At 36.0% G+C, this 25,172-nt stretch overlaps 1 protein-coding gene across 22 annotated transcripts in view; it reads right to left on the bottom strand.

The window, feature by feature from the left end:
* LOC139962741 (complement receptor type 1-like) overlaps positions 1 to 25,172 on the bottom strand; it is a 106,029-nt gene that overhangs the window by 4,487 nt on the left and 76,370 nt on the right. For 3 of the 22 annotated variants that reach the window (XM_071963007.1, XM_071963024.1, XM_071963026.1), the window contains 34 exons: positions 24,610 to 24,795; positions 24,148 to 24,327; positions 23,778 to 23,963; positions 23,316 to 23,495; positions 22,945 to 23,130; positions 22,482 to 22,661; positions 22,112 to 22,297; positions 21,662 to 21,841; positions 20,572 to 20,757; positions 20,124 to 20,303; positions 19,085 to 19,270; positions 18,623 to 18,802; positions 18,253 to 18,438; positions 17,806 to 17,985; positions 16,717 to 16,902; positions 16,269 to 16,448; positions 15,232 to 15,417; positions 14,770 to 14,949; positions 14,400 to 14,585; positions 13,953 to 14,132; positions 12,916 to 13,101; positions 12,453 to 12,632; positions 12,083 to 12,268; positions 11,636 to 11,815; positions 10,546 to 10,731; positions 10,099 to 10,278; positions 8,153 to 8,338; positions 7,024 to 7,209; positions 6,570 to 6,749; positions 5,403 to 5,588; positions 4,076 to 4,258; positions 2,602 to 2,784; positions 1,505 to 1,687; positions 403 to 585 (listed from right to left, as the gene is read on the bottom strand). In XM_071963007.1, coding sequence (XP_071819108.1) covers positions 403 to 585; positions 1,505 to 1,687; positions 2,602 to 2,784; positions 4,076 to 4,258; positions 5,403 to 5,588; positions 6,570 to 6,749; positions 7,024 to 7,209; positions 8,153 to 8,338; positions 10,099 to 10,278; positions 10,546 to 10,731; positions 11,636 to 11,815; positions 12,083 to 12,268; positions 12,453 to 12,632; positions 12,916 to 13,101; positions 13,953 to 14,132; positions 14,400 to 14,585; positions 14,770 to 14,949; positions 15,232 to 15,417; positions 16,269 to 16,448; positions 16,717 to 16,902; positions 17,806 to 17,985; positions 18,253 to 18,438; positions 18,623 to 18,802; positions 19,085 to 19,270; positions 20,124 to 20,303; positions 20,572 to 20,757; positions 21,662 to 21,841; positions 22,112 to 22,297; positions 22,482 to 22,661; positions 22,945 to 23,130; positions 23,316 to 23,495; positions 23,778 to 23,963; positions 24,148 to 24,327; positions 24,610 to 24,795 — 6,228 coding nt within the window. The remainder of the gene's footprint in view (positions 1 to 402; positions 586 to 1,504; positions 1,688 to 2,601; positions 2,785 to 4,075; positions 4,259 to 5,402; positions 5,589 to 6,569; positions 6,750 to 7,023; positions 7,210 to 8,152; positions 8,339 to 10,098; positions 10,279 to 10,545; positions 10,732 to 11,635; positions 11,816 to 12,082; positions 12,269 to 12,452; positions 12,633 to 12,915; positions 13,102 to 13,952; positions 14,133 to 14,399; positions 14,586 to 14,769; positions 14,950 to 15,231; positions 15,418 to 16,268; positions 16,449 to 16,716; positions 16,903 to 17,805; positions 17,986 to 18,252; positions 18,439 to 18,622; positions 18,803 to 19,084; positions 19,271 to 20,123; positions 20,304 to 20,571; positions 20,758 to 21,661; positions 21,842 to 22,111; positions 22,298 to 22,481; positions 22,662 to 22,944; positions 23,131 to 23,315; positions 23,496 to 23,777; positions 23,964 to 24,147; positions 24,328 to 24,609; positions 24,796 to 25,172) is intronic. The other 19 variants (XM_071963011.1, XM_071963014.1, XM_071963010.1 and 16 more) reach the window with 19 other exon arrangements.

Raw genomic sequence — 25,172 nt, 5'->3', positions numbered from 1 at the left:
GTTACATCATTTTCAATGTAATTGAAAAAAACAAACAAAAAACAAAAGCAATTTGTTGCCTTAGTCCATGTATGACATCACAGGTTACTGCATCATGCACTTATGGCAAGAAGATGCATATTAAGTAGAATATTTTAAAGTGGTAAAATTCTATGAAGTGGGAAGAAATTGGACCGATAACTTTTACAAGTAAACTGTTTTATATCATTTTTAGAATATATCATCCCGACAATACGCCACTAGAGAGCTCTTAGGAATGGATACTGTATATGCAGATAAAACGATCTCAAACCAATGACAAGTCGAGCATTACACAGTTGTTGAGTTATAACATTTAATGAATTAATTATGATCACGATTTTCATATCCGAGCGGTCAATGGGTTAGATCAGATGTACTCACTGACGCATGTAGGAGTGTCTGTGGTGTCCCACTCTCCTAGATAACATTCCGATGCTACGATCCCCTTGACAACGGATGGACTCGGACAGAAATAAAGGAGATCAGTTCCACTTGGGTATGATGAGAGCACAGGTGCGATGGTAACATCAGGGGCAGCTGGAGTTATTGGGTCACATGGCAAAGCTGAAAAAGGAGCAAAAAGACCAAAATGAAAAAAAGACAAAAGCAAAAAATAAAAACACAACGGGGAGAGAGACAGCAAAATATGATTAAAAGCCATATTATAAAATACAACTAACTAATTCCTCAGTTGAGGGTTAAACTTTGTTATAAACTATTGAGGGTAGCAAAAGGGCAATTGTATTTCTGTATTTGGATAATAGTATATAAAAATCACATCAAAACCTCACCTAATTGGGAAGATTGTTTCAATACTGTATTTTGATGTCCTGCTTCAAAGCAATTGTATTATCAGTATGAGCAGAATGACTATCATCAGATGAAGGTTAGGAACTGTTTGTACTCTCAGTAATATTGCTTGGAAGCATGATATGGGAGGACAGGATAGAGTGGTAATAGCATTCGGAAATTGTCCCAAGTGGCTGCCAAACATACCCAAACTAATGGATAATCGGATTGCGATCAGAAATGGAATATGCATGATTATGTAAATAAGCATCCAAACATGAATATTCAACCATGAATAATCAAGCTATACCTTACAACCATCATCTTCCAACATGAATATTCCAGGTTTACCTTACTATTATCATATTCATAATTGTATATTTCTCCCTGAGCATTGATAATGTATGCAAACTCTCACAAAGAAATAGACAATGTTACCAAAAAAATCCCCCCAAAAATTTCAATCGACGCAAGTCACAGTTAATATTTCACAGGGTCATCAATCAAACTGGACGGACTGTTAAACAATATCTATACAAAATTAAAGAGAAATAGTTTTCAAACAGTAATGGATAATTTCTTTTTTTTAGGGGGGGGGGGAGGGGGGACATGGTGAGAATGAGGTATAAATATTTGCTTAGAAGTTTCCATTATAATAGGGGTAGTATTTTGTTTACAAGTATGGATAACGTACGTTCACAGATTGGTTCCTCAGGTGGATCCCAGGCACCGAGTATGCATGTGGCCGAGGCAGTTACCGTTAGATTGTATCCCACCGGACAAGAAAAGTTCACAGATGAACTGTGGTCGTAGGACGTTAAGTCAGGATCCAGCGAGACATTTTCATCACTTGGGTTGGGATTATCACATGGTGACTCTGAAAATTATAAGCGAAAAGGAATGGTGTACTGCCAGGGTACATGACATCAGGGATGTGCTCACACTGGGCGGCACCGAGCGGCTGCGCCCAGCAGTTCTGAATGCCGCCCAGCACAAACAGCATTTGAAACATTTCTGCCTGGCACTTTTTTTTTGTGATAATTTAATGAATTTTACCATAACCAAAATCTGGGAGAATACATGGCACAGAATAGGAAAAATAGCACCACCTAAGCAAACTTCTTGTGCAAAATTTGTCCAGTGGGGAGGAGGTACCCCAACCATGAGATCCCTCTTCCAGGGTGTGGACCACACTACCGCACAATCTGCCCTGCACTCAAATATTCCTAAGCACATTACTGTGACATACTGAAATTTTGCCACCGTGCCGAAAGCAAAATCAGCTTCCGAGAACCCTAAAGTTTTGGGCATCTCTGGAGCAAATTAAAAACTGGTCTTGAACAAATTTCTAACTTTTGTCAAAATTTTGAAATTTAATGGGCAGCAAACTTTGGAGGATCTGTCTGTATGTTATTTTTAGCACTGAATATCATTGCCACAGGATAAAGTACATACAATGGTCACATGATACGTATCAGTTCATACATTAACAAACATAGCCAAATGATACAGGTTCATACTTGTAACATTTACATGTCAGCTGATGTACTGAACATCATCGCCACAGGATACTGCGCATATAATGGTTATATGATACATATCAGTTCATGCATTTACAATCATAGCCAAACGATACAGTACTCAGAGAAGGTGTAAAGAGTCCATGCAAATACAGCAATGAAATATTATTTTATTGGCAGCAGATGTATTAGCTGTTCTAATTTTTTTGTCTTGAAGGGGGTGGAGGGGGTTGGGGTGCAAGCAGGGAGTGGATGGGTGGGGGATTCATACCTATACAAGTCGGGTCCTCATTAGACGTCCAGTTCCCATAGCGACAGAGAGCTGATGAGTCCCCAAACAGATCGTAGCCGCTGGGGCAAACGTAATCGACCGTGGTTCCATTTTCGTAGCTTACTTGATCTGGATCAACCATGACTAACTCATCGGCTGGATTTGGGTTGTAGCATGGCGAGGCTACGGAATGATGGCAAGAAGGAAATAAAGAACATGAAAATGCAGGGTTAATGTAACTCACTGAACTGTGAATATTTTATTACTTCTAATATGTATAGTTTGATTCATAGCCTACAATAGTAAACTGTTCAGACTAGAAGTGAGCCTGTATGCTGTTGTACTCATTGGACTTGTTTGGCACATTTGGCTGTACTCAGGTTCACACATACTCATGGTTTGGTACTCATGGCATTTTGGAAACCATGAACAGATGCAAGTACAAGATAAAGTGCTTGTACTAAGTTAGAGCCCTGTAATTGTACTCCTACTTCAGCTTGGTTACCTCTGTGTTCACATATATACTCACAGGTTGGTGCTGCTACTCGGGGAATTTTGGAAACCTTGTACAGACTCTAGTACAATATAAAGTGCTTGTACTAAGTTAGAGCCCTGTAATTGTACTCCTACTTCAGCATGGTTACATCTGTGTTCACATATATACTCACAGTTTGGTGCTTGTACTTGTGGAATTTTGGAAACCTTGTACAGACTCTAGTACAAGATAAAGTGCTTGTACAAACTTAGAGCCTTGTAATTGTACTCCTACTTCAGCTTGGTTACATCTGTGTTCACATATATACTCACAGTTTGGTGCTACTACTCGGGAATTTTGGAAACCTTGTACAGACTCTAGTACAATATAAAGTGCTTGTACTAAGTTAGAGCCCTGTAATTGTACTCCTACTTCAGCATGGTTACATCTGTGTTCACATATATACTCACAGTTTGGTGCTTGTACTTGTGGAATTTTGGAAACCTTGTACAGACTCTAGTACAAGATAAAGTGCTTGTACTAACTTAGAGCCTCGTAATTGTACTCCTACTTCAGCATGTTAACCTCTGTGTCCACATACTCACAGTTTGGTGCTTGTACTCGGGGCATTTTTGCAACATTTCTATGCATAATGTCTGAAAATATCCTCAAAACATTTGTTTCTAGAATTTTGATAGCTACTTTTATTAACTTTAATAAATTATGAAGAATTTATATTAAACACTACATCTGAAAGGACTGTATGCCTCGTCACATCGTGACACATTCAAAGAAATTTTTTCACGGTTTGCATTGCTTTTCACTCGTTGGGAATTATGTTCACATTGTAACAGTGTTTGCTTTTCCCCTTTTTTCATCCGTCTTGTGGAAGTACGTCATGGATGAATGGAAACCTGAAAGGATTTATACTAACAATTTAATTTTATGGATGTATAATTCATATAAATGTATGAAATGGGAATAGCTCAAATGGAATACCTTCGCAAGTTGGTTCAGTGGTTTGGGTCCAGATTCCGTAGAGACATACCGTGCTGTTGTCTCCAATCAGATCGTAGCCATTGGGACAGGAATACATCACTGTGCTACCATTTCCATACTCTGACCGATCAGGTTGTACAATGACCAACACATCGGCAGGATCTGGATTGACACACGGTGAGGCTGTCGACGAGAGCGGAAACAAGAAAGTGTCAACAAGAATGTGAATTTCACAGGAGATAAAATGATAAAACGAGGCAGTTAATGTAGTATTTGGAGTGTGTTCATATGAATCAAGAAGGCATAACCAGAGATGCCAACCTCTTGACACAAAAAACAGACCGAATATCCTAAAAAATCAGATTTTGGAGAGAAAAATCAGATTTTCACAAAAACTCGACAATACCACTGTCCTGTTGGCCCTGGGCCAGTAAAATGTCAGAAAAATGTTTTACTGGTTAGAATGTGCAAGTACAGTAAAATTTTTTTGCTTTTTCATTAACATTTAATGAGAAAATTGTAACGCTGCCAATTCCGCATATTTCCCGCCCATGTAGGCTCATTGTTCAACGTGTTTGTTGGGGTTCGGGGGCTTACTTGGACAAGTTTCTATGCGAGTCTGCTTCCTTTAAAAAAAAAAAAAAATATTATCGTATTTCACTTGTTTTTATAGTACTAAATACACTAAAATCGTACTGGTTGGCATCTCTGCATAACCAAGACAAGAAAAACGCTAACGCCGAAACAACAGCCACCAGCTGATTAAAAAAGGATGTGAATCTAACATTCCGAAAGTGTAAACGAGCAAGTGTAAACAAGCAAGCGTAAACTAGAAAGTGTAAACGAGGAAAGAAAATGAAAACATTTAAAACAATAACTGAGAGAAGGATGCAGAGTACGTTGTATTCACACCACGATGGAAAACACACTACAATGAATCAAACTACAAACAATTAATATATATTTTTAATTATTTTTATGAATTAAAAAAAAAAATATCCAACTGACATTGTGAACACATTACACCATACACCCATAAGTCATAGCTCTGCCCATGCAGATGTGAAATCCCTATAATTGAAATTGTCTTATTCCACTGTGAAGATGTTTTCAATTCAAGTGTTCAAGAAACTGATACTGAAAACTTTCTGGTCAGGTTTTCTAAATCTTCTCACATTACCTTGTGACAGTTAACATGATAACACTACCTTAGAGTTGATGTTATGGGTTTTCTGTCAAAATATATGATGAAAAATGAAACATGGCCACAAAATAATAACCCTTAGGCAAAGGCATGTTTTTTTAGAATGTGCAATCAATCTTTTACCTGTACAATATGGTTCGGTGTCCAAAGACCAGTTTCCAAACTGACACACTGCAGTCATGTCTCCGTTAAAGTCATATCCTTTAGGACATGAGTAAACAACTGTTGTTCCGTTTGCAAAGGGGCCTGGCCCACTGGGGTCTCTCACCACCAAATCATCTCCTGGAGCCAGATCATCACACGGTGAAGCTAATCAAATGGAGATGAAATGAAAAATAAAAGAAACAGAAGGTTTCAATTTCCATCAGGATATTAAATTTAGCTTAATTAATGATATTTATTCATCTAACTGGCTGTCGCACTGATAGAATTAAGTCACTTTGAAGGACGCTCTTCTTCCACCACTAAGCAAAATGTACATCCTCTTCCACCGACCCCCCCCCCATCAAGGACACTCAATCAATCAAGAGACAATCTATCCATCAATAAACACATAGATAAAGAAAAATAAGGTAGAGTAACCATTGCTATCAGCTATCCTACTGTGTACATTTACTGCACAGCAATATTTCCACTGCAAAGAAGTATCTTCCATATTTTCAAACAGTTTTATGCTCATCAACAAACCTTCTTAAAAGGCACGATCTAATAAGTGGGTATAACCCAGCTCTGATCTAATAAGTGGGTATAACCCAAGTCTGATCTAATAAGTGGGTATAACCCAGGTCTGATCTAATAAGTGGCCATAACCCAGGTCTTATCTAATAAGTTGGTATAACCCAGGTTCGATCTAAGAGGTGGATATAACCCAGGTCTGATCTAATAAGTGGGTATAACCCAGGTCTGATCTAATAAGTGGGTATACTCCAGGTCTGATCTAATAAGTGGGCATAATCCAGGTCTGATCTAATAAGTGGGCATAACCCAGGTCGGATCTAATAAGTGGATATACCCCAGGTCTGATCTAATAAGTGGGTATAACTCAGGTCTGATCTAATAAGTGGGTATAACCCAGGTCTGATCTAAATAGTGGGTATAACCCAGGTCGGATCTAATAAGTGGGTATAACCCAGGTCGGATCTAATAAGTGGGTATAACCCAGGTCTGATCTAATAAGTGGGTATAACCCAGGTATGATCTAATAAGAGGGTATAACCCACCCGTCCTATTATTCCTACTGTGTGAGATGATTTTACAGAGGTTATCTGAATGGTAATCTTGACAATTCACCTGTGCAAAAGACAGCTTCATTAGTCCACATCCCATAAAGACAAACTGCAGTCATATTTCCATTGAGATCGTATCCATTCGGACATGCATAAGTTACTTGGGTTCCACTTGGGTAAGAACTACTTTCAGGGTTATGAGAAACCAACCCATCTTGCGGTACTGGTTCGCCACAGGCTGAAGCTGAGGGAAGACATTGAAATATGGATGTTAACTACAAAAGTGCACACTTTAAAAACAATAGCAATAAACTTGTAAATAATCTATTTTAACAATCTTTGATCATTGCATGAGTGAGGTTCAAAATAACTCATGAAAGTTGATACAGAAACTGTCGCTCTTTTATGTCAATCTGTTTCTGTAAAATATTGTTGTGTCTGATGAAAAATAAATACGGGACCTAAAAAACAACATTTCCTTGGTACAAAGACATTGGTAGAACAAATGTATCATTTACCTGAGCAATATGGTTCTTGATCTAAAGTCCAGTTTCCATACAGACATAGAGCAGTCATGTCTCCATTGAAGTCATAACCGTCAGGACATGAGTAATCAACTTCTGTTCCATTTTCAAACGGTCCTGCATCACTGGGGTCTCTCTCCACCAATTCTCCTGCTGGTGCAAGGTCTTCACAAGGTGAAGCTTTTGAAAGATGGTCAAAATAAAATAGCAGATGTCAAACTTTAGTAAAAAGTACCATGTTTTTATCTTCCAACAAATCATTCAGATGGTTTTATTTGTGATTAAGACATGAAGAATTGACATTGTTTGGAAACACAGAGAAAGAAAAACAATGAAATTCAGATTAAATAGCAATGAAACAATCTAATAATAGATTTTAACTGTGCTATTTATCCATTTTTTCTATTTTTTTTTTGATCTCAGTAGGAAATTAATAATGTCTTCAACAGAAATCTTTGTCGCTTATATCAACAAAGAATCCAGTATCTTTTATTTAGCCAGAAGTGATTCAATTGCAAGTAACAGCATTATATTGGAACAAATTCTTTTGCATTGACACTAAAGCATTCAGAGCAGTTTGTCATTGATTGATCATGTCCTAATGAAACTAGAAGATATAACATTGAATATTCATCATCAGCTTTGGAGTAACAACTTTCGTCAGGGTCAAGCAACTGGGCTACGAGCAAAGCCCTTTCAACTGATGTTGACAGACAGACAGATGGAGACAAACATTTCAACTGATGTCCTAATCATGACCTAATGAATCTAGAAGATGTAACATTGAATACAACTTGATTCATCTTTTGGTTAAACTGCAGAAATAGTTAAAAAAGTAGACTCATTTCAAGATTTTATCATCATGTCATAAAGAGTTCATATCTACTCTTAGCAATTCTCAGAAATAGGAATTACTAAACACTGTAATAGAAAGCTCTCTCTCATCATGTTGAAAGTATTCTATGGTAAAGGGACATTTTCAATAGCCTAACAGCCAAACATCATGACACATGGAAACATGTGGGGATATATACATATTACAGTATTAAACCAAAAACTGTCAAGTGAATAACTTTCACCTGTACAATATTAAAGCAAAAACTGTCGAGTGAATAACTTTTACCTGTACAATATGGCACTGTGTCCAAAGACCAGTTTCCAAACTGACACACTGCAGTCGTGTCTCCATTAAAGTCATATCCGCTAGGACATGAGTAAACAACTTCTGTCCCATTTGGAAAGGGACCGGATCCACCTGGGGTTCTCCCTACCACATCATCTCCTGGCGCCAGATCCTGGCATGGTGAAGCTAAGATACGGACAGAGGGAAGTTTAATCTCCACCAGGCTATCATCACCGATGAGTTTGCACTGAACACTCTAACACTTGCACATATGTGATCATTAATCCTATTACATGCAAGAAATATTTTATATTCAATTCATCTGGTTATCATCATCGGCCTTTGCAGCCAACACCACCAGCTACCATTTTGTAAGAATAGATTCCTGTTTGAGTGTTATTTAGAATTATGTCAGAATCATACTTGAAGGCTTTTGTTGTTTTTTATTTGTGGACATGTCAGTTGAGATTATCAACTGCCATATCGTTCTTTTTAAAATATGAACTGAAGCATTACTGATGGTGCAGCTCAACCGACTTTTGGAAAGTGATCGACTATACCCTCCATCACGGCTCTTCAACTATAAAAATGAAAATAAGCCACTCCAAGTTGTCTGTGTGAACCAGAAACAGGCATTAACCCAATTTGAGATACTGCTGATCTTCACACTACCATCTCTTACAAATGTTATTAACATTCAACAGTAGTGAATGGCAGAAGTTATCATCTGCTTGGGAGTAATAACTTTTGTCAGGGAATAGCAACTGGGCTATGTGCAAGCCCTTTCAACTGATGTTGACAGACAGATGGAGACACACATTTCAACTTATGTTGGCAGACAGATGGAGACACCCATTTCAACTGATGTCAACAGACAGATGGAGACACACATTTCAACAGATGTTGACAGATGGAGACACACATTCCAACTGATGTTGACAGACAGACAGATGGAGAAACACATTTCAACTGATGTTGACAGACAGACAGATGGAGACACACATTTCAACTGATGTTGACAGACAGATGGAGAAACACATTTCAACTGATGTTGACAGACAGACAGATGGAGACACACATTTCAACTGATGTTGACAGATAGATGGAGACACACATTTCAACTGATGTTGACAGACAGACAGATGGAGACACACATTTCAACTGATGTTGGCAGACAGAGGGAGACACCCATTGCAACTGATGTTGACAGACAGATGGAGACACACATTTTAACTGATGTTGACAGACAGACAGATGGAGACATATTTCAACTGATGTTGACAGACATATGGAGACACACATTTCAACTGATGTTGACAGATAGATGGAGAAACACATTTCAACTGATGTTGACAGACAGATGGAGACACACATTTCAACTGATGTTGACAGATAGATGGAGAAACACATTTCAAAGGAAGTTGCCAGACAGATGGAGACACATTTCAACTGATGTTGACAGACAAACAGATGGAGACACATTTCAACTGATGTTGACAGACAGACAGATGGAGACACATATTTCAACTGATGTTGACAGACAGATGGAGACACACATTTCAACTGACGCTGACAGACAGACAGATGGCGACACACATTTCAACTGATGTTGACAGACAAACAGATGGAGACACACATTTCAGCTGATGTTGACAGACAGATGGAGACACACATTTCAATTGATGTTGACAGACAGACAGATGGAAATACATTTCAACTTATGTTGACAGTCAGATAGACAGACAGATAGAGACACACATATTGCTATAACCTATGATCGATTACTATTGCAATCATGCAGATAACCCCATTACATTCTATACAACAGATAAATATTTCTTTATAAAGAAGCCTATCTAAATATCCTGAAATGGGAGGTGATTTAAGGACTTCACAATCCCAATTTGCAATGTCATCATAAATTAACAATACATGTTACTATTCACCTGTGCAAAAGACAGCTTCATTAGTCCACGTCCCATAAAGACAAACTGCAGTCATATTTCCATTGAGATCGTATCCATTCGGACATGCATAGGTTACTTCGGTTCCACTTGGATAAGAACTACTCTCAGGGTTATGAGAAACTAACCCATCTTGGGGAAGTGGTTCACCACATGGTGAAGCTAAGGGGAAAAATTGAAAGAGAGATATTGACTTAAAGTAGGTCACCTATTTATAAACAAAGAAATAAACCTGTAAATATTACTCTTGTGAAGATCTTTGGTCAAGGGTTAAAGTATGTAGCAATAGGTAATATGGATACGTTGACTAGTGCTGTCATAAATTGCCTTATTAAAACTGAATGATGAAAAATAAATATGGAGCCACAAAAGTAACATTTCGTTTATGCAAAGACCTATGCGCGAGAAAACTTGTATTGTATTTAATACCTGTGCAATATGGTTCTTGATCTAAAGTCCAGTTTCCATAGAGACATAGAGCAGTCATGTCTCCATTGAAGTCATAACCGTCAGGACATGAGTAATCAACTTCTGTTCCATTTTCAAACGGTCCTGCATCACTGGGGTCTCTCTCCACCAATTCTCCTGCTGGTGCCAGGTCTTCACAAGGTGAAGCTTTTGAAAGATGGTCAAAATAAAATAGCAGATGTTAAACTTTAGTAAAAAGTATCATGTTTTTATCTTCCAACAAATCATTCAGATGGTTTTATTTGTGATTAAGACAAGAAGAATTGACATTATTTGGACTTGCATTCAGAGAGTGAGAAAGGAAAGCCAGACAAAAAAACAATGAAATTCAGATTAAATAGCAATAAATAATCTAATACAAGATTTAATTGTGCATTTTACAGCAAGATGGTGATATCTGTTTTTTTTATTTTTTATCTCAGTAGCAAATTAATAATGTATTTTTAACAAAAATCTTTGTTGCTTATATCAACAAAGACTCCAGTATCTTTTATGTAGCCAGAGGTGATTCAATTGCAAATAACAACATTAAATTAGAACAAATTCTTTTGCAGTGACACTAAAGCATATAAAGTAGTTTTTCATTGATTGATCATGTCCTAATGAAACTAGAAAATATAACGTTGTATATTCATCATCTGCTTTGGAGTAACAACTTTCTTCAGGGTCATGCAACTGGGCTCTAAGCAAAGCCCTTTCAACTGATGTTGACAGACAGACAGAAGGAGACACATTTCAACTTATGTTGACAGACAAACAGATGGAGACACATATTTCAACTGACGTTGACGGACAAACAGATGGAGACAAATATTTCAACTTATGTTGACAGTCAGATAGACAGACAGATGGAGAAACACATATTGCTAAAACCTAAGATTGATTGCTATTGCAAACATGCAGATAATCCCCATGAAAATCTATACAACGGATAAATATTTCATTATAAAGAACACTAACAAACTATTCCTGATATGGGAAGTGATTTTAGGGACTTCACCATCCCAATTTGCAACGTCATTTTAAATTAACAATAAATGTTACTATTCACCTGTGCAAAAGACAGCTTCATTAGTCCACATCCCATTAAGACAAACTGAAGTCATATTTCCATTGAGATCGTATCCATTCGGACATGCATAAGTTACTTCGGTTCCACTTGGATAAGAACTACCCTCAGGGTTATGAGAAACTAACCCATCTTGGGGAAGTGGCTCACCACATGGTGAAGCTAAGGGGAAAAATTGAAAGAGAGATATTGACTTCAAGAAGGTCACTTATTTATAAACAAAGAAATAAACCTGCAAATATTATTTTTGTGAAGATCTTTGGTCAAGGGTTCAAGTATGTAGCAATAGGTAATATGGAAACGTTGACTAGTGCTGTCATTAATTGCCTTATTAAAACTGAATGATGAAAAATAAATATGGAGCCACAAAAGTAACGTATCCTTTATTCAAAGACATATGTGCGAGAAAACTGGTATTGTATTTAATACCTGTGCAATATGGTTCTTGATCTAAAGTCCAGTTTCCATAGAGACATATAGCAGTCATGTCTCCATTGAAGTCATAACCGTCAGGACATGAGTAATCAACTTCTGTTCCATTTTCAAACGGTCCTGCATCACTGGGGTCTCTCTCTACCAATTCTCCTGCTGGTGCCAGGTCTTCACAAGGTGAAGCTTTTAAAAGATGGTCAAATAAAATAGCAGATGTCAAGATTTAGTAATAAGTATCATTTTATAACTTCAACAAATAATTCAGGTCTTACTTGAGATTAAGACAAAAAGGATTGACATTGTTTGGACTTGCATTCCGTAAAAAGCATTTACGTCATTTGAAATTAACGATAATGTTACTACTCACCTGTGCAAAAGACAGCTTCATTAGTCCACATCCCATAAAGACAAACTGCAGTCATATTTCCATTGAGATCGTATCCATTTGGACATGCATAAGTTACTTCGGTTCCACTTGGGTAAGAACTAGTCTCAGGATTATGAGAAACCAACCCATCTTGGATTATTGGCTCACCACATGGTGAAGCTAAGAGAAGAAATTGAAAGAGAGATGTTGACTACAAAAAGGTCACCTATTTATAAACAAAAGCAATAAACCTGCAAATAATATTTTTGTGAAGATCTTTGGTCATTTCATGAGTAAAAGTTAAAGTATGTAGCAATGGGTAATGCGGCAACGTTGACTAGTGCTTTCATTAATGGTCTTACTTATAAAACTGAATGACGAAAAAATAAATATGGAGCCACAAAAGGAACATTTCCTATATGCAAAGACATATGTGCGAGAAAACTTGTGTTGTATTTAATACCTGAGCAATATGGTTCTTGATCTAAAGTCCAGTTTCCATAGAGACATATAGCAGTCATGTCTCCATTGAAGTCATAACCATCAGGACATGAGTAATCAACTTCTGTTCCATTTTCAAACGGCCCTGCATCACTGGGGTCTCTCTCTACCAATTCTCCTGCTGGTGCCAGGTCTTCACAAGGTGAAGCTTTTGAAATATGGTCAAAATAAAATAGCAGATGTCAAGATTTAGTAATAAGTATCATTTTCTACTTTCAACAAATAATTCAGGTCTATCTTGAGATTAAGACAAGAAGGATTGACATTGTTTGGACTTGCATTCAGAGAATGAGAAAACAAAGCCATACAAAGAAACAATGAAATTAAGGTTAATAGCAATATACAATATAATAATAGATTTAATTGCGCATTTAATAGCAAGATGATGATATCTGTTTTTTTTTATCTCAGTAGCAAATTAATTATGTATTTTTAACAAAAATCTTTGTTGCTTTTATCAACAAAGACTCCATTATCTTTTATGTAGCCAGAAGTGATTCAATTGCAAATAACAACATTAAATTACAACAAATTCTATTGCAGTGACACCAAAGCATTTAAAGTAGTTTTTCATTGATTGATCATGTCCTAATGAAACTAGAAGATATAACGTTGAATATTCATCATCTGCTTTGGAGTAACAACTTTCTTCAGGGTCAAGCAACTGGGCTACGAGCAAGCCCTTTCAACTGATGTTGACAGACAGACAGATGGAGACACATTTCAACTTATGTTGACAGACAAACAGATGGAGACAAATATTTCAACTTATGTTGACAGTCAGATAGACAGACAGATGGAGAAACACATATTGCTAAAACCTAAGATTGATTGCTATTGCAAACATGCAGATAATCCCCATGTGAATCTATACAACGGATAAATATTTCATTATAAAGAACACTAACAAACTATTCCTGATATGGGAAGTGATTTTAGGGACTTCACCATTCCAATTTGCAACGTCATTTCAAATTAACAATAAATGTTACTATTCACCTGTGCAAAAGACAGCTTCATTAGTCCACATCCCATTAAGACAAACTGAAGTCATATTTCCATTGAGATCGTATCCATTCGGACATGCATAAGTTACTTCGGTTCCACTTGGATAAGAACTACTCTCAGGGTTATGAGAAACTAACCCATCTTGGGGAAGTGGCTCACCACATGGTGAAGCTAAGGGGAAAAATTGAAAGAGAGATATTGACTTCAAGAAGGTCACTTATTTATAAACAAAGAAATAAACCTGCAAATATTATTTTTGTGAAGATCTTTGGTCAAGGGTTCAAGTATGTAGCAATAGGTAATATGGAAACGTTGACTAGTGCTGTCATTAATTGCCTTATTAAAACTGAATGATGAAAAATAAATATGGAGCCACAAAAGCAACGTATCCTTTATTCAAAGACATATGTGCGAGAAAACTGGTATTGTATTTAATACCTGTGCAATATGGTTCTTGATCTAAAGTCCAGTTTCCATAGAGACATATAGCAGTCATGTCTCCATTGAAGTCATAACCGTCAGGACATGAGTAATCAACTTCTGTTCCATTTTCAAACGGTCCTGCATCACTGGGGTCTCTCTCCACCAATTCTCCTGCAGGTGCCAGGTCTTCACAAGGTGAAGCTTTTAAAAGATGGTCAAATAAAATAGCAGATGTCAAGATTTAGTAATAAGTATCATTTTATAACTTCAACAAATAATTCAGGTCTTACTTGAGATTAAGACAAAAAGGATTGACATTATTTGGACTTGCATTCCGTAAAAAGCATTTACGTCATTTGAAATTAACGATAATGTTACTACTCACCTGTGCAAAAGACAGCTTCATTAGTCCACATCCCATAAAGACAAACTGCAGTCATATTTCCATTGAGATCGTATCCATTTGGACATGCATAAGTTACTTCGGTTCCACTTGGGTAAGAACTAGTCTCAGGATTATGAGAAACCAACCCATCTTGGATTATTGGCTCACCACATGGTGAAGCTAAGAGAAGAAATTGAAAGAGAGATGTTGACTACAAAAAGGTCACCTATTTATAAACAAAAGCAATAAACCTGCAAATAATATTTTTGTGAAGATCTTTGGTCATTTCATGAGTAAAAGTTAAAGTATGTAGCAATGGGTAATGCGGCAACGTTGACTAGTGCTTTCATTAATGGTCTTACTTATAAAACTGAATGACGAAAAATAAATATGGAGCCACAAAAGGAACATTTCCTATATGCAAAGACATATGTGCGAGAAAACTTGTGTTGTATTTAATACCTGAGCAATATGGTTCTTGATCTAAAGTCCAGTTTCCATAGAGACATATAGCAGTCATGTCTCCATTGAAGTCATAACCATCAGGACATGAGTAATCAACTTCTGTTCCATTTTCAAACGGTCCTGCATCACTGGGGTCTCTCTCTACCAATTCTCCTGCTGGTGCCAGGTCTTCACAAGGTGAAGCTTTTGAAATATGGTCAAAATAAAATAGCAGATGTCAAGATTTAGTAATAAGTATCATTTTCTACTTTCAACAAATAATTCAGGTCTATCTTGAGATTAAGACAAGAAGGATTGACATTGTTTGGACTTGCATTCAGAGAATGAGAAAACAAAGCCATACAAAGAAACAATGAAATTAAGGTTAATAGCAATATACAATATAATAATAGATTTAATTGCGCATTTAATAGCAAGATGATGATATCTGTTTTTTTTTATCTCAGTAGCAAATTAATTATGTATTTTTAACAAAAATCTTTGTTGCTTTTATCAACAAAGACTCCATTATCTTTTATGTAGCCAGAAGTGATTCAATTGCAAATAACAACATTAAATTAGAACAAATTCTATTGCAGTGACACCAAAGCATTTAAAGTAGTTTTTCATTGATTGATCATGTTCTAATGAAACTAGAAGATATAACGTTGAATATTCATCATCTGCTTTGGAGTAACAACTTTCTTCAGGGTCAAGCAACTGGGCTACGAGCAAGCCCTTTCAACTGATGTTGACAGACAGACAGATGGAGACACATTTCAACTTATGTTGACAGACAAACAGATGGAGACAAATATTTCAACTTATGTTGACAGTCAGATAGACAGACAGATGGAGAAACACATATTGCTAAAACCTAAGATTGATTGCTATTGCAAACATGCAGATAATCCCCATGTGAATCTATACAACGGATAAATATTTCATTATAAAGAACACTAACAAACTATTCCTGATATGGGAAGTGATTTTAGGGACTTCACCATTCCAATTTGCAACGTCATTTCAAATTAACAATAAATGTTACTATTCACCTGTGCAAAAGACAGCTTCATTAGTCCACATCCCATAAAGACAAACTGCAGTCATATTTCCATTGAGATCGTATCCATTTGGACATGCATAAGTAACTTGGGTTCCATTTGGATAAGAACTCCTCTCAGGATTATGAGAAACTAACCCATCTTGGGGAAGTGGTTCACCACATGGTGAAGCTGAGGGGAAAAATTGAAAGAGATATATTGACTTCAAGAAGATCACCTATTTAGAAACAAAAGCAATAAACCTGCAAATATTACTTTTGTGAAGATCTTTGGTCAAGGGTTAAAGTATGTAGCAATAGGTAATATGGATACGTTGACTAGTGCTGTCATTAATTGCCTTATTAAAACTGAATGATGAAAAATAAATATGGAGCCACAAAAGTAACATTTACTTTATGCAAAGACCTATGTGCGAGAAAACTGATATTGTATTTAATACCTGTGCAATATGGTTCTTGATCTAAAGTCCAGTTTCCATAGAGACATATAGCAGTCATGTCTCCATTGAAGTCATAACCGTCAGGACATGAGTAATCAACTTCTGTTCCATTTTCAAACGGTCCTGCATCACTGGGGTCTCTCTCCACCAATTCTCCTGCTGGTGCCAGGTCTTCACAAGGTGAAGCTTTTGAAAGATGGTCAAAATAAAATAGCAGATGTTAAACTTTAGTAAAAAGTATCATGTTTTTATCTTCCAACAAATCATTCAGATGGTTTTATTTGTGATTAAGACAAGAAGAATTGACATTATTTGGACTTGCATTCAGAGAGTGAGAAAGGAAAGCCAGACAAAAAACAATGAAATTCAGATTAAATAGCAATAAATAATCTAATACAAGATTTAATTGTGCATTTTACAGCAAGATGGTGATATCTGTTTTTTTTATTTTTTATCTCAGTAGCAAATTAATAATGTATTTTTAACAAAAATCTTTGTTGCTTTTATCAACAAAGACTCCAGTATCTTTTATGTAGCCAGAAGTGATTCAATTGCAAATAACAACATTAAATTACAACAAATTCTTTTGCAGTGACACCAAAGCATTTAAAGTAGTTTTTCATTGATTGATCATGTCCTAATGAAACTAGAAGATATAACATTGAATATTCATCATCTGCTTTGGAGTAACAACTTTCTTCAGGGTCATGCAACTGGGCTCTAAGCAAAGCCCTTTCAACTGATGTTGACAGACAGACAGAAGGAGACACATTTCAACTTATGTTGACAGACAAACAGATGGAGACACATATTTCAACTGACGTTGACGGACAAACAGATGGAGACAAATATTTCAACTTATGTTGACAGTCAGATAGACAGACAGATGGAGAAACACATATTGCTAAAATCTAAGATTGATTGCTATTGCAAACATGCAGATAATCCCCATGAAAATCTATACAACGGATAAATATTTCATTATAAAGAACACTAACAAACTATTCCTGATATGGGAAGTGATTTTAGGGACTTCACCATCCCAATTTGCAACGTCATTTTAAATTAACAATAAATGTTACTATTCACCTGTGCAAAAGACAGCTTCATTAGTCCACATCCCATAAAGACAAACTGAAGTCATATTTCCATTGAGATCGTATCCATTCGGACATGCATAAGTTACTTCGGTTCCACTTGGATAAGAACTACTCTCAGGGTTATGAGAAACTAACCCATCTTGGGGAAGTGGCTCACCACATGGTGAAGCTATGGGGAAAAATTGAAAGAGAGATATTGACTTCAAGAAGGTCACTTATTTATAAACAAAGAAATAAACCTGCAAATATTATTTTTGTGAAGATCTTTCGTCAAGGGTTCAAGTATGTAGCAATAGGTAATATGGAAACGTTGACTAGTGCTGTCATTAATTGCCTTATTAAAACTGAATGATGAAAAATAAATATGGAGCCACAAAAGCAACGTATTCTTTATTCAAAGACATATGTGCGAGAAAACTGGTATTGTATTTAATACCTGTGCAATATGGTTCTTGATCTAAAGTCCAGTTTCCATAGAGACATATAGCAGTCATGTCTCCATTGAAGTCATAACCGTCAGGACATGAGTAATCAACTTCTGTTCCATTTTCAAACGGTCCTGCATCACTGGGGTCTCTCTCCACCAATTCTCCTGCAGGTGCCAGGTCTTCACAAGGTGAAGCTTTTAAAAGATGGTCAAATAAAATAGCAGATGTCAAGATTTAGTAATAAGTATCATTTTATAACTTCAACAAATAATTCAGGTCTTACTTGAGATTAAGACAAAAAGGATTGACATTGTTTGGACTTGCATTCCGTAAAAAGCATTTACGTCATTTGAAATTAACGATAATGTTACTACTCACCTGTGCAAAAGACAGCTTCATTAGTCCACATCCCATAAAGACAAACTGCAGTCATATTTCCATTGAGATCGTATCCATTTGGACATGCATAAGTTACTTCGGTTCCACTTGGGTAAGAACTAGTCTCAGGATTATGAGAAACCAACCCATCTTGGATTATTGGCTCACCACATGGTGAAGCTAAGAGAAGAAATTGAAAGAGAGATGTTGACTACAAAAAGGTCACCTATTTATAAACAAAAGCAATAAACCTGCAAATAATATTTTTGTGAAGATCTTTGGTCATTTCATGAGTAAAAGTTAAAGTATGTAGCAATGGGTAATGCGGCAACGTTGACTAGTGCTTTCATTAATGGTCTTACTTATAAAACTGAATGACGAAAAATAAATATGGAGCCACAAAAGGAACATTTCCTTTATGCAAAGACATATGTGCGAGAAAACTTGTGTTGTATTTAATACCTGAGCAATATGGTTCTTGATCTAAAGTCCAGTTTCCATAGAGACATATAGCAGTCATGTCTCCATTGAAGTCATAACCATCAGGACATGAGTAATCAACTTCTGTTCCATTTTCAAACGGTCCTGCATCACTGGGGTCTCTCTCTACCAATTCTCCTGCTGGTGCCAGGTCTTCACAAGGTGAAGCTTTTGAAATATGGTCAAAATAAAATAGCAGATGTCAAGATTTAGTAATAAGTATCATTTTCTACTTTCAACAAATAATTCAGGTCTATCTTGAGATTAAGACAAGAAGGATTGACATTGTTTGGACTTGCATTCAGAGAATGAGAAAACAAAGCCATACAAAGAAACAATGAAATTAAGGTTAATAGCAATATACAATATAATAATAGATTTAATTGTGCATTTAATAGCAAGATGGTGATATCTGTTTTTTTTTATCTCAGTAGCAAATTAATAATGTATTTTTAACAAAAATCTTTGTTGCTTTTATCAACAAAGACTCCATTATCTTTTATGTAGCCAGAAGTGATTCAATTGCAAATAACAACATTAAATTACAACAAATTCTTTTGCAGTGACACCAAAGCATTTAAAGTAGTTTTTCATTGATTGATCATGTCCTAATGAAACTAGAAGATATAACGTTGAATATTCATCATCTGCTTTGGAGTAACAACTTTCTTCAGGGTCAAGCAACTGGGCTACGAGCAAGCCCTTTCAATTGATGTTGACAGACAGACAGATGGAGACACATATTTCAACTTATGTTGACAGACAAACAGATGGAGACAAATATTTCAACTTATGTTGACAGTCAGATAGACAGACAGATGGAGAAACACATATTGCTAAAACCTAAGATTGATTGCTATTGCAAACATGCAGATAATCCCCATGTGAATCTATACAACGGATAAATATTTCATTATAAAGAACACTAACAAACTATTCCTGATATGGGAAGTGATTTTAGGGACTTCACCATTCCAATTTGCAACGTCATTTCAAATTAACAATAAATGTTACTATTCACCTGTGCAAAAGACAGCTTCATTAGTCCACATCCCATAAAGACAAACTGCAGTCATATTTCCATTGAGATCGTATCCATTTGGACATGCATAAGTTACTTGGGTTCCATTTGGATAAGAACTACTCTCAGGGTTATGAGAAACTAACCCATCTTGGGGAAGTGGTTCACCACATGGTGAAGCTGAGGGGAAAAATTGAAAGAGATATATTGACTTCAAGAAGATCACCTATTTAGAAACAAAAGCAATAAACCTGCAAATATTACTTTTGTGAAGATCTTTGGTCAAGGGTTAAAGTATGTAGCAATAGGTAATATGGATACGTTGACTAGTGCTGTCATTAATTGCCTTATTAAAACTGAATGATGAAAAATAAATATGGAGCCACAAAAGTAACATTTACTTTATGCAAAGACCTATGTGCGAGAAAACTGATATTGTATTTAATACCTGTGCAATATGGTTCTTGATCTAAAGTCCAGTTTCCATAGAGACATATAGCAGTCATGTCTCCATTGAAGTCATAACCGTCAGGACATGAGTAATCAACTTCTGTTCCATTTTCAAACGGTCCTGCATCACTGGGGTCTCTCTCCACCAATTCTCCTGCTGGTGCCAGGTCTTCACAAGGTGAAGCTTTTGAAAGATGGTCAAAATAAAATAGCAGATGTTAAACTTTAGTAAAAAGTATCATGTTTTTATCTTCCAACAAATCATTCAGATGGTTTTATTTGTGATTAAGACAAGAAGAATTGACATTATTTGGACTTGCATTCAGAGAGTGAGAAAGGAAAGCCAGACAAAAAAACAATGAAATTCAGATTAAATAGCAATAAATAATCTAATACAAGATTTAATTGTGCATTTTACAGCAAGATGGTGATATCTGTTTTTTTTATTTTTTATCTCAGTAGCAAATTAATAATGTATTTTTAACAAAAATCTTTGTTGCTTATATCAACAAAGACTCCAGTATCTTTTATGTAGCCAGAAGTGATTCAATTGCAAATAACAACATTAAATTACAACAAATTCTTTTGCAGTGACACCAAAGCATTTAAAGTAGTTTTTCATTGATTGATCATGTCCTAATGAAACTAGAAGATATAACATTGAATATTCATCATCTGCTTTGGAGTAACAACTTTCTTCAGGGTCATGCAACTGGGCTCTAAGCAAAGCCCTTTCAACTGATGTTGACAGACAGACAGAAGGAGACACATTTCAACTTATGTTGACAGACAAACAGATGGAGACACATATTTCAACTGACGTTGACGGACAAACAGATGGAGACACATATTTCAACTTATGTTGACAGTCAGATAGACAGACAGATGGAGAAACACATACTGCTAAAACCTAAGATTGATTGCTATTGCAAACATGCAGATAATCCCCATGAAAATCTATACAACGGATAAATATTTCATTATAAAGAACACTAACAAACTATTCCTGATATGGGAAGTGATTTTAGGGACTTCACCATCCCAATTTGCAACGTCATTTTAAATTAACAATAAATGTTACTATTCACCTGTGCAAAAGACAGCTTCATTAGTCCACATCCCATAAAGACAAACTGAAGTCATATTTCCATTGAGATCGTATCCATTCGGACATGCATAAGTTACTTGGGTTCCACTTGGATAAGAACTACCCTCAGGGTTATGAGAAACTAACCCATCTTGGGGAAGTGGCTCACCACATGGTGAAGCTAAGGGGAAAAATTGAAAGAGAGATATTGACTTCAAGAAGGTCACTTATTTATAAACAAAAGCAATAAACCTGCAAATATTATTTTTGTGAAGATCTTTGGTCAAGGGTTCAAGAATGTAGCAATAGGTAATATTGATACGTTCACTAGTGCTGTCATAAATTGCCTTATTAAAACTGAATGATGAAAAATAAATATGGAGCCACAAAAGTAACGTTTCCTTTATTCAAAGACACATATCTGCGAGAAAACTTGTATTGTATTTAATACCTGTGCAATATGGTTCTTGATCTAAAGTCCAGTTTCCATACAGACATATAGCAGTCATGTCTCCATTGAAGTCATAACCGTCAGGACATGAGTAATCAACTTCTGTTCCATTTTCAAACGGTCCTGCATCACTGGGGTCTCTCTCCACCAATTCTCCTGCAGGTGCCAGGTCTTCACAAGGTGAAGCTTTTAATAGATGGTCAAATAAAATAGCAGATGTCAAGATTTAGTAATAAGTATCATTTTATAACTTCAACAAATAATTCAGGTCTTACTTGAGATTAAGACAAAAAGGATTGACATTGTTTGGACTTGCATTCCGTAAAAAGCATTTACGTCATTTGAAATTAACGATAATGTTACTACTCACCTGTGCAAAAGACAGCTTCATTAGTCCACATCCCATAAAGACAAACTGCAGTCATATTTCCATTGAGATCGTATCCATTTGGACATGCATAAGTTACTTCGGTTCCACTTGGGTAAGAACTAGTCTCAGGATTATGAGAAACCAACCCATCTTGGATTATTGGTTCACCACATGGTGAAGCTAAGGGAAGAAATTGAAAGAGAGATGTTGACTACAAAAAGGTCACCTATTTATAAACAAAAGCAATAAACCTGCAAATAATATTTCTTGTGAAGATCTTTGGTCATTTCATGAGTAAAAGTTAAAGTATGTAGCAATGGGTAATACGGCAACGTTGACTAGTGCTGTCATTAATGGTCTTACTTATAAAACTGAATGACGAAAAATAAATATGGAGCCACAAAAGGAACATTTCCTTTATGCAAAGACATATGTGCGAGAAAACTTGTGTTGTATTTAATACCTGAGCAATATGGTTCTTGATCTAAAGTCCAGTTTCCATAGAGACATATTGCAGTCATGTCTCCATTGAAGTCATAACCGTCAGGACATGAGTAATCAACTTCTGTTCCATTTTCAAACGGTCCTGCATCACTGGGGTCTCTCTCCACCAATTCTCCTGCAGGTGCCAGGTCTTCGCAAGGTGAAGCTTTTAAAAGATGGTCAAAATAAAATAGCAGATGTCAAGATTTAGTAATAAGTATCATTTTATAACTTCAACAAATAATTCAGGTCTATCTTGAGATTAAGACAAAAAGGATTGACATTGTTTGGACTTGCATTCCGTAAAAAGCATTTACGTCATTTGAAATTAACGATAATGTTACTACTCACCTGTGCAAAAGACAGCTTCATTAGTCCACATCCCATAAAGACAAACTGCAGTCATATTTCCATTGAGATCGTATCCATTTGGACATGCATAAGTTACTTCGGTTCCACTTGGGTAAGAACTAGTCTCAGGATTATGAGAAATCAACCCATCTTGGATTATTGGCTCACCACATGGTGAAGCTAAGGGAAGAAATTGAAAGAGAGATGTTGACTACAAAAAGGTCACCTATTTATAAACAAAAGCAATAAACCTGCAAATAATATTTTTGTGAAGATCTTTGGTCATTTCATGAGTAAAAGTTAAAGTATGTAGCAATGGGTAATACGGCAACGTTGACTAGTGCTTTCATTAATGGTCTTACTTATAAAACTGAATGACGAAAAATAAATATGGAGCCACAAAAGGAACATTTCCTTTATGCAAAGACATATGTGCGAGAAAACTTGTATTGTATTTAATACCTGTGCAATATGGTTCTTGATCTAAAGTCCAGTTTCCATACAGACATATAGCAGTCATGTCTCCATTGAAGTCATAACCGTCAGGACATGAGTAATCAACTTCTGTTCCATTTTCAAACGGTCCTGCATCACTGGGGTCTCTCTCCACCAATTCTCCTGCAGGTGCCAGGTCTTCACAAGGTGAAGCTTTTAATAGATGGTCAAATAAAATAGCAGATGTCAAGATTTAGTAATAAGTATCATTTTATAACTTCAACAAATAATTCAGGTCTTACTTGAGATTAAGACAAAAAGGATTGACATTGTTTGGACTTGCATTCCGTAAAAAGCATTTACGTCATGTGAAATTAACGATAATGTTACTACTCACCTGTGCAAAAGACAGCTTCATTAGTCCACATCCCATAAAGACAAACTGCAGTCATATTTCCATTGAGATCGTATCCATTTGGACATGCATAAGTTACTTCGGTTCCACTTGGGTAAGAACTAGTCTCAGGATTATGAGAAATCAACCCATCTTGGATTATTGGCTCACCACATGGTGAAGCTAAGGGAAGAAATTGAAAGAGAGATGTTGACTACAAAAAGGTCACCTATTTATAAACAAAAGCAATAAACCTGCAAATAATATTTTTGTGAAGATCTTTGGTCATTTCATGAGTAAAAGTTAAAGTATGTAGCAATGGGTAATACGGCAACGTTGACTAGTGCTGTCATTAATGGTCTTACTTATAAAACTGAATGACGAAAAATAAATATGGAGCCACAAAAGGAACATTTCCTTTATGCAAAGACATATGTGCGAGAAAACTTGTATTGTATTTAATACCTGTGCAATATGGTTCTTGATCTAAAGTCCAGTTTCCATACAGACATATAGCAGTCATGTCTCCATTGAAGTCATAACCGTCAGGACATGAGTAATCAACTTCTGTTCCATTTTCAAACGGTCCTGCATCACTGGGGTCTCTCTCTACCAATTCTCCTGCTGGTGCAAGGTCTTCACAAGGTGAAGCTTTTGAAAGATGGTCAAAATAAAATAGCAGATGTCAAGATTTAGTAATAAGTATCATTTTTTACTTTCAACAAATAATTCAGGTTCTACTTGAGATAAAGACAAGAAGGATTGACATTGTTTGGACTTGCATTCAGAGAATGAGAAAACAAAGCCATACAAAGAAACATTGAAACTAAGGTAAATAGCAATATACAATAAAATAATAGATTTTAATTGTGCATTTTATAGCAAGATGGTGATATCTGTTTGTTTTTTATCTCATTGGCAAAGTAATAATGTACTTTTAACAGAAATCTTTGTTGCTTATATCAACAAAGACTACAGTATCTTTTATTTAGCCAAAGGTGATTCAATTGCAAATAACAGCATTAAAT

This window comes from Apostichopus japonicus, chromosome 21, assembly GCF_037975245.1.
Source record: "Apostichopus japonicus isolate 1M-3 chromosome 21, ASM3797524v1, whole genome shotgun sequence".
Classification (NCBI taxonomy): Eukaryota; Metazoa; Echinodermata; class Holothuroidea; order Aspidochirotida; family Stichopodidae; genus Apostichopus; species Apostichopus japonicus.
Note: the sequence above shows the minus strand (reverse complement) of the source record. Positions and strands in the feature narration are given on the sequence as shown.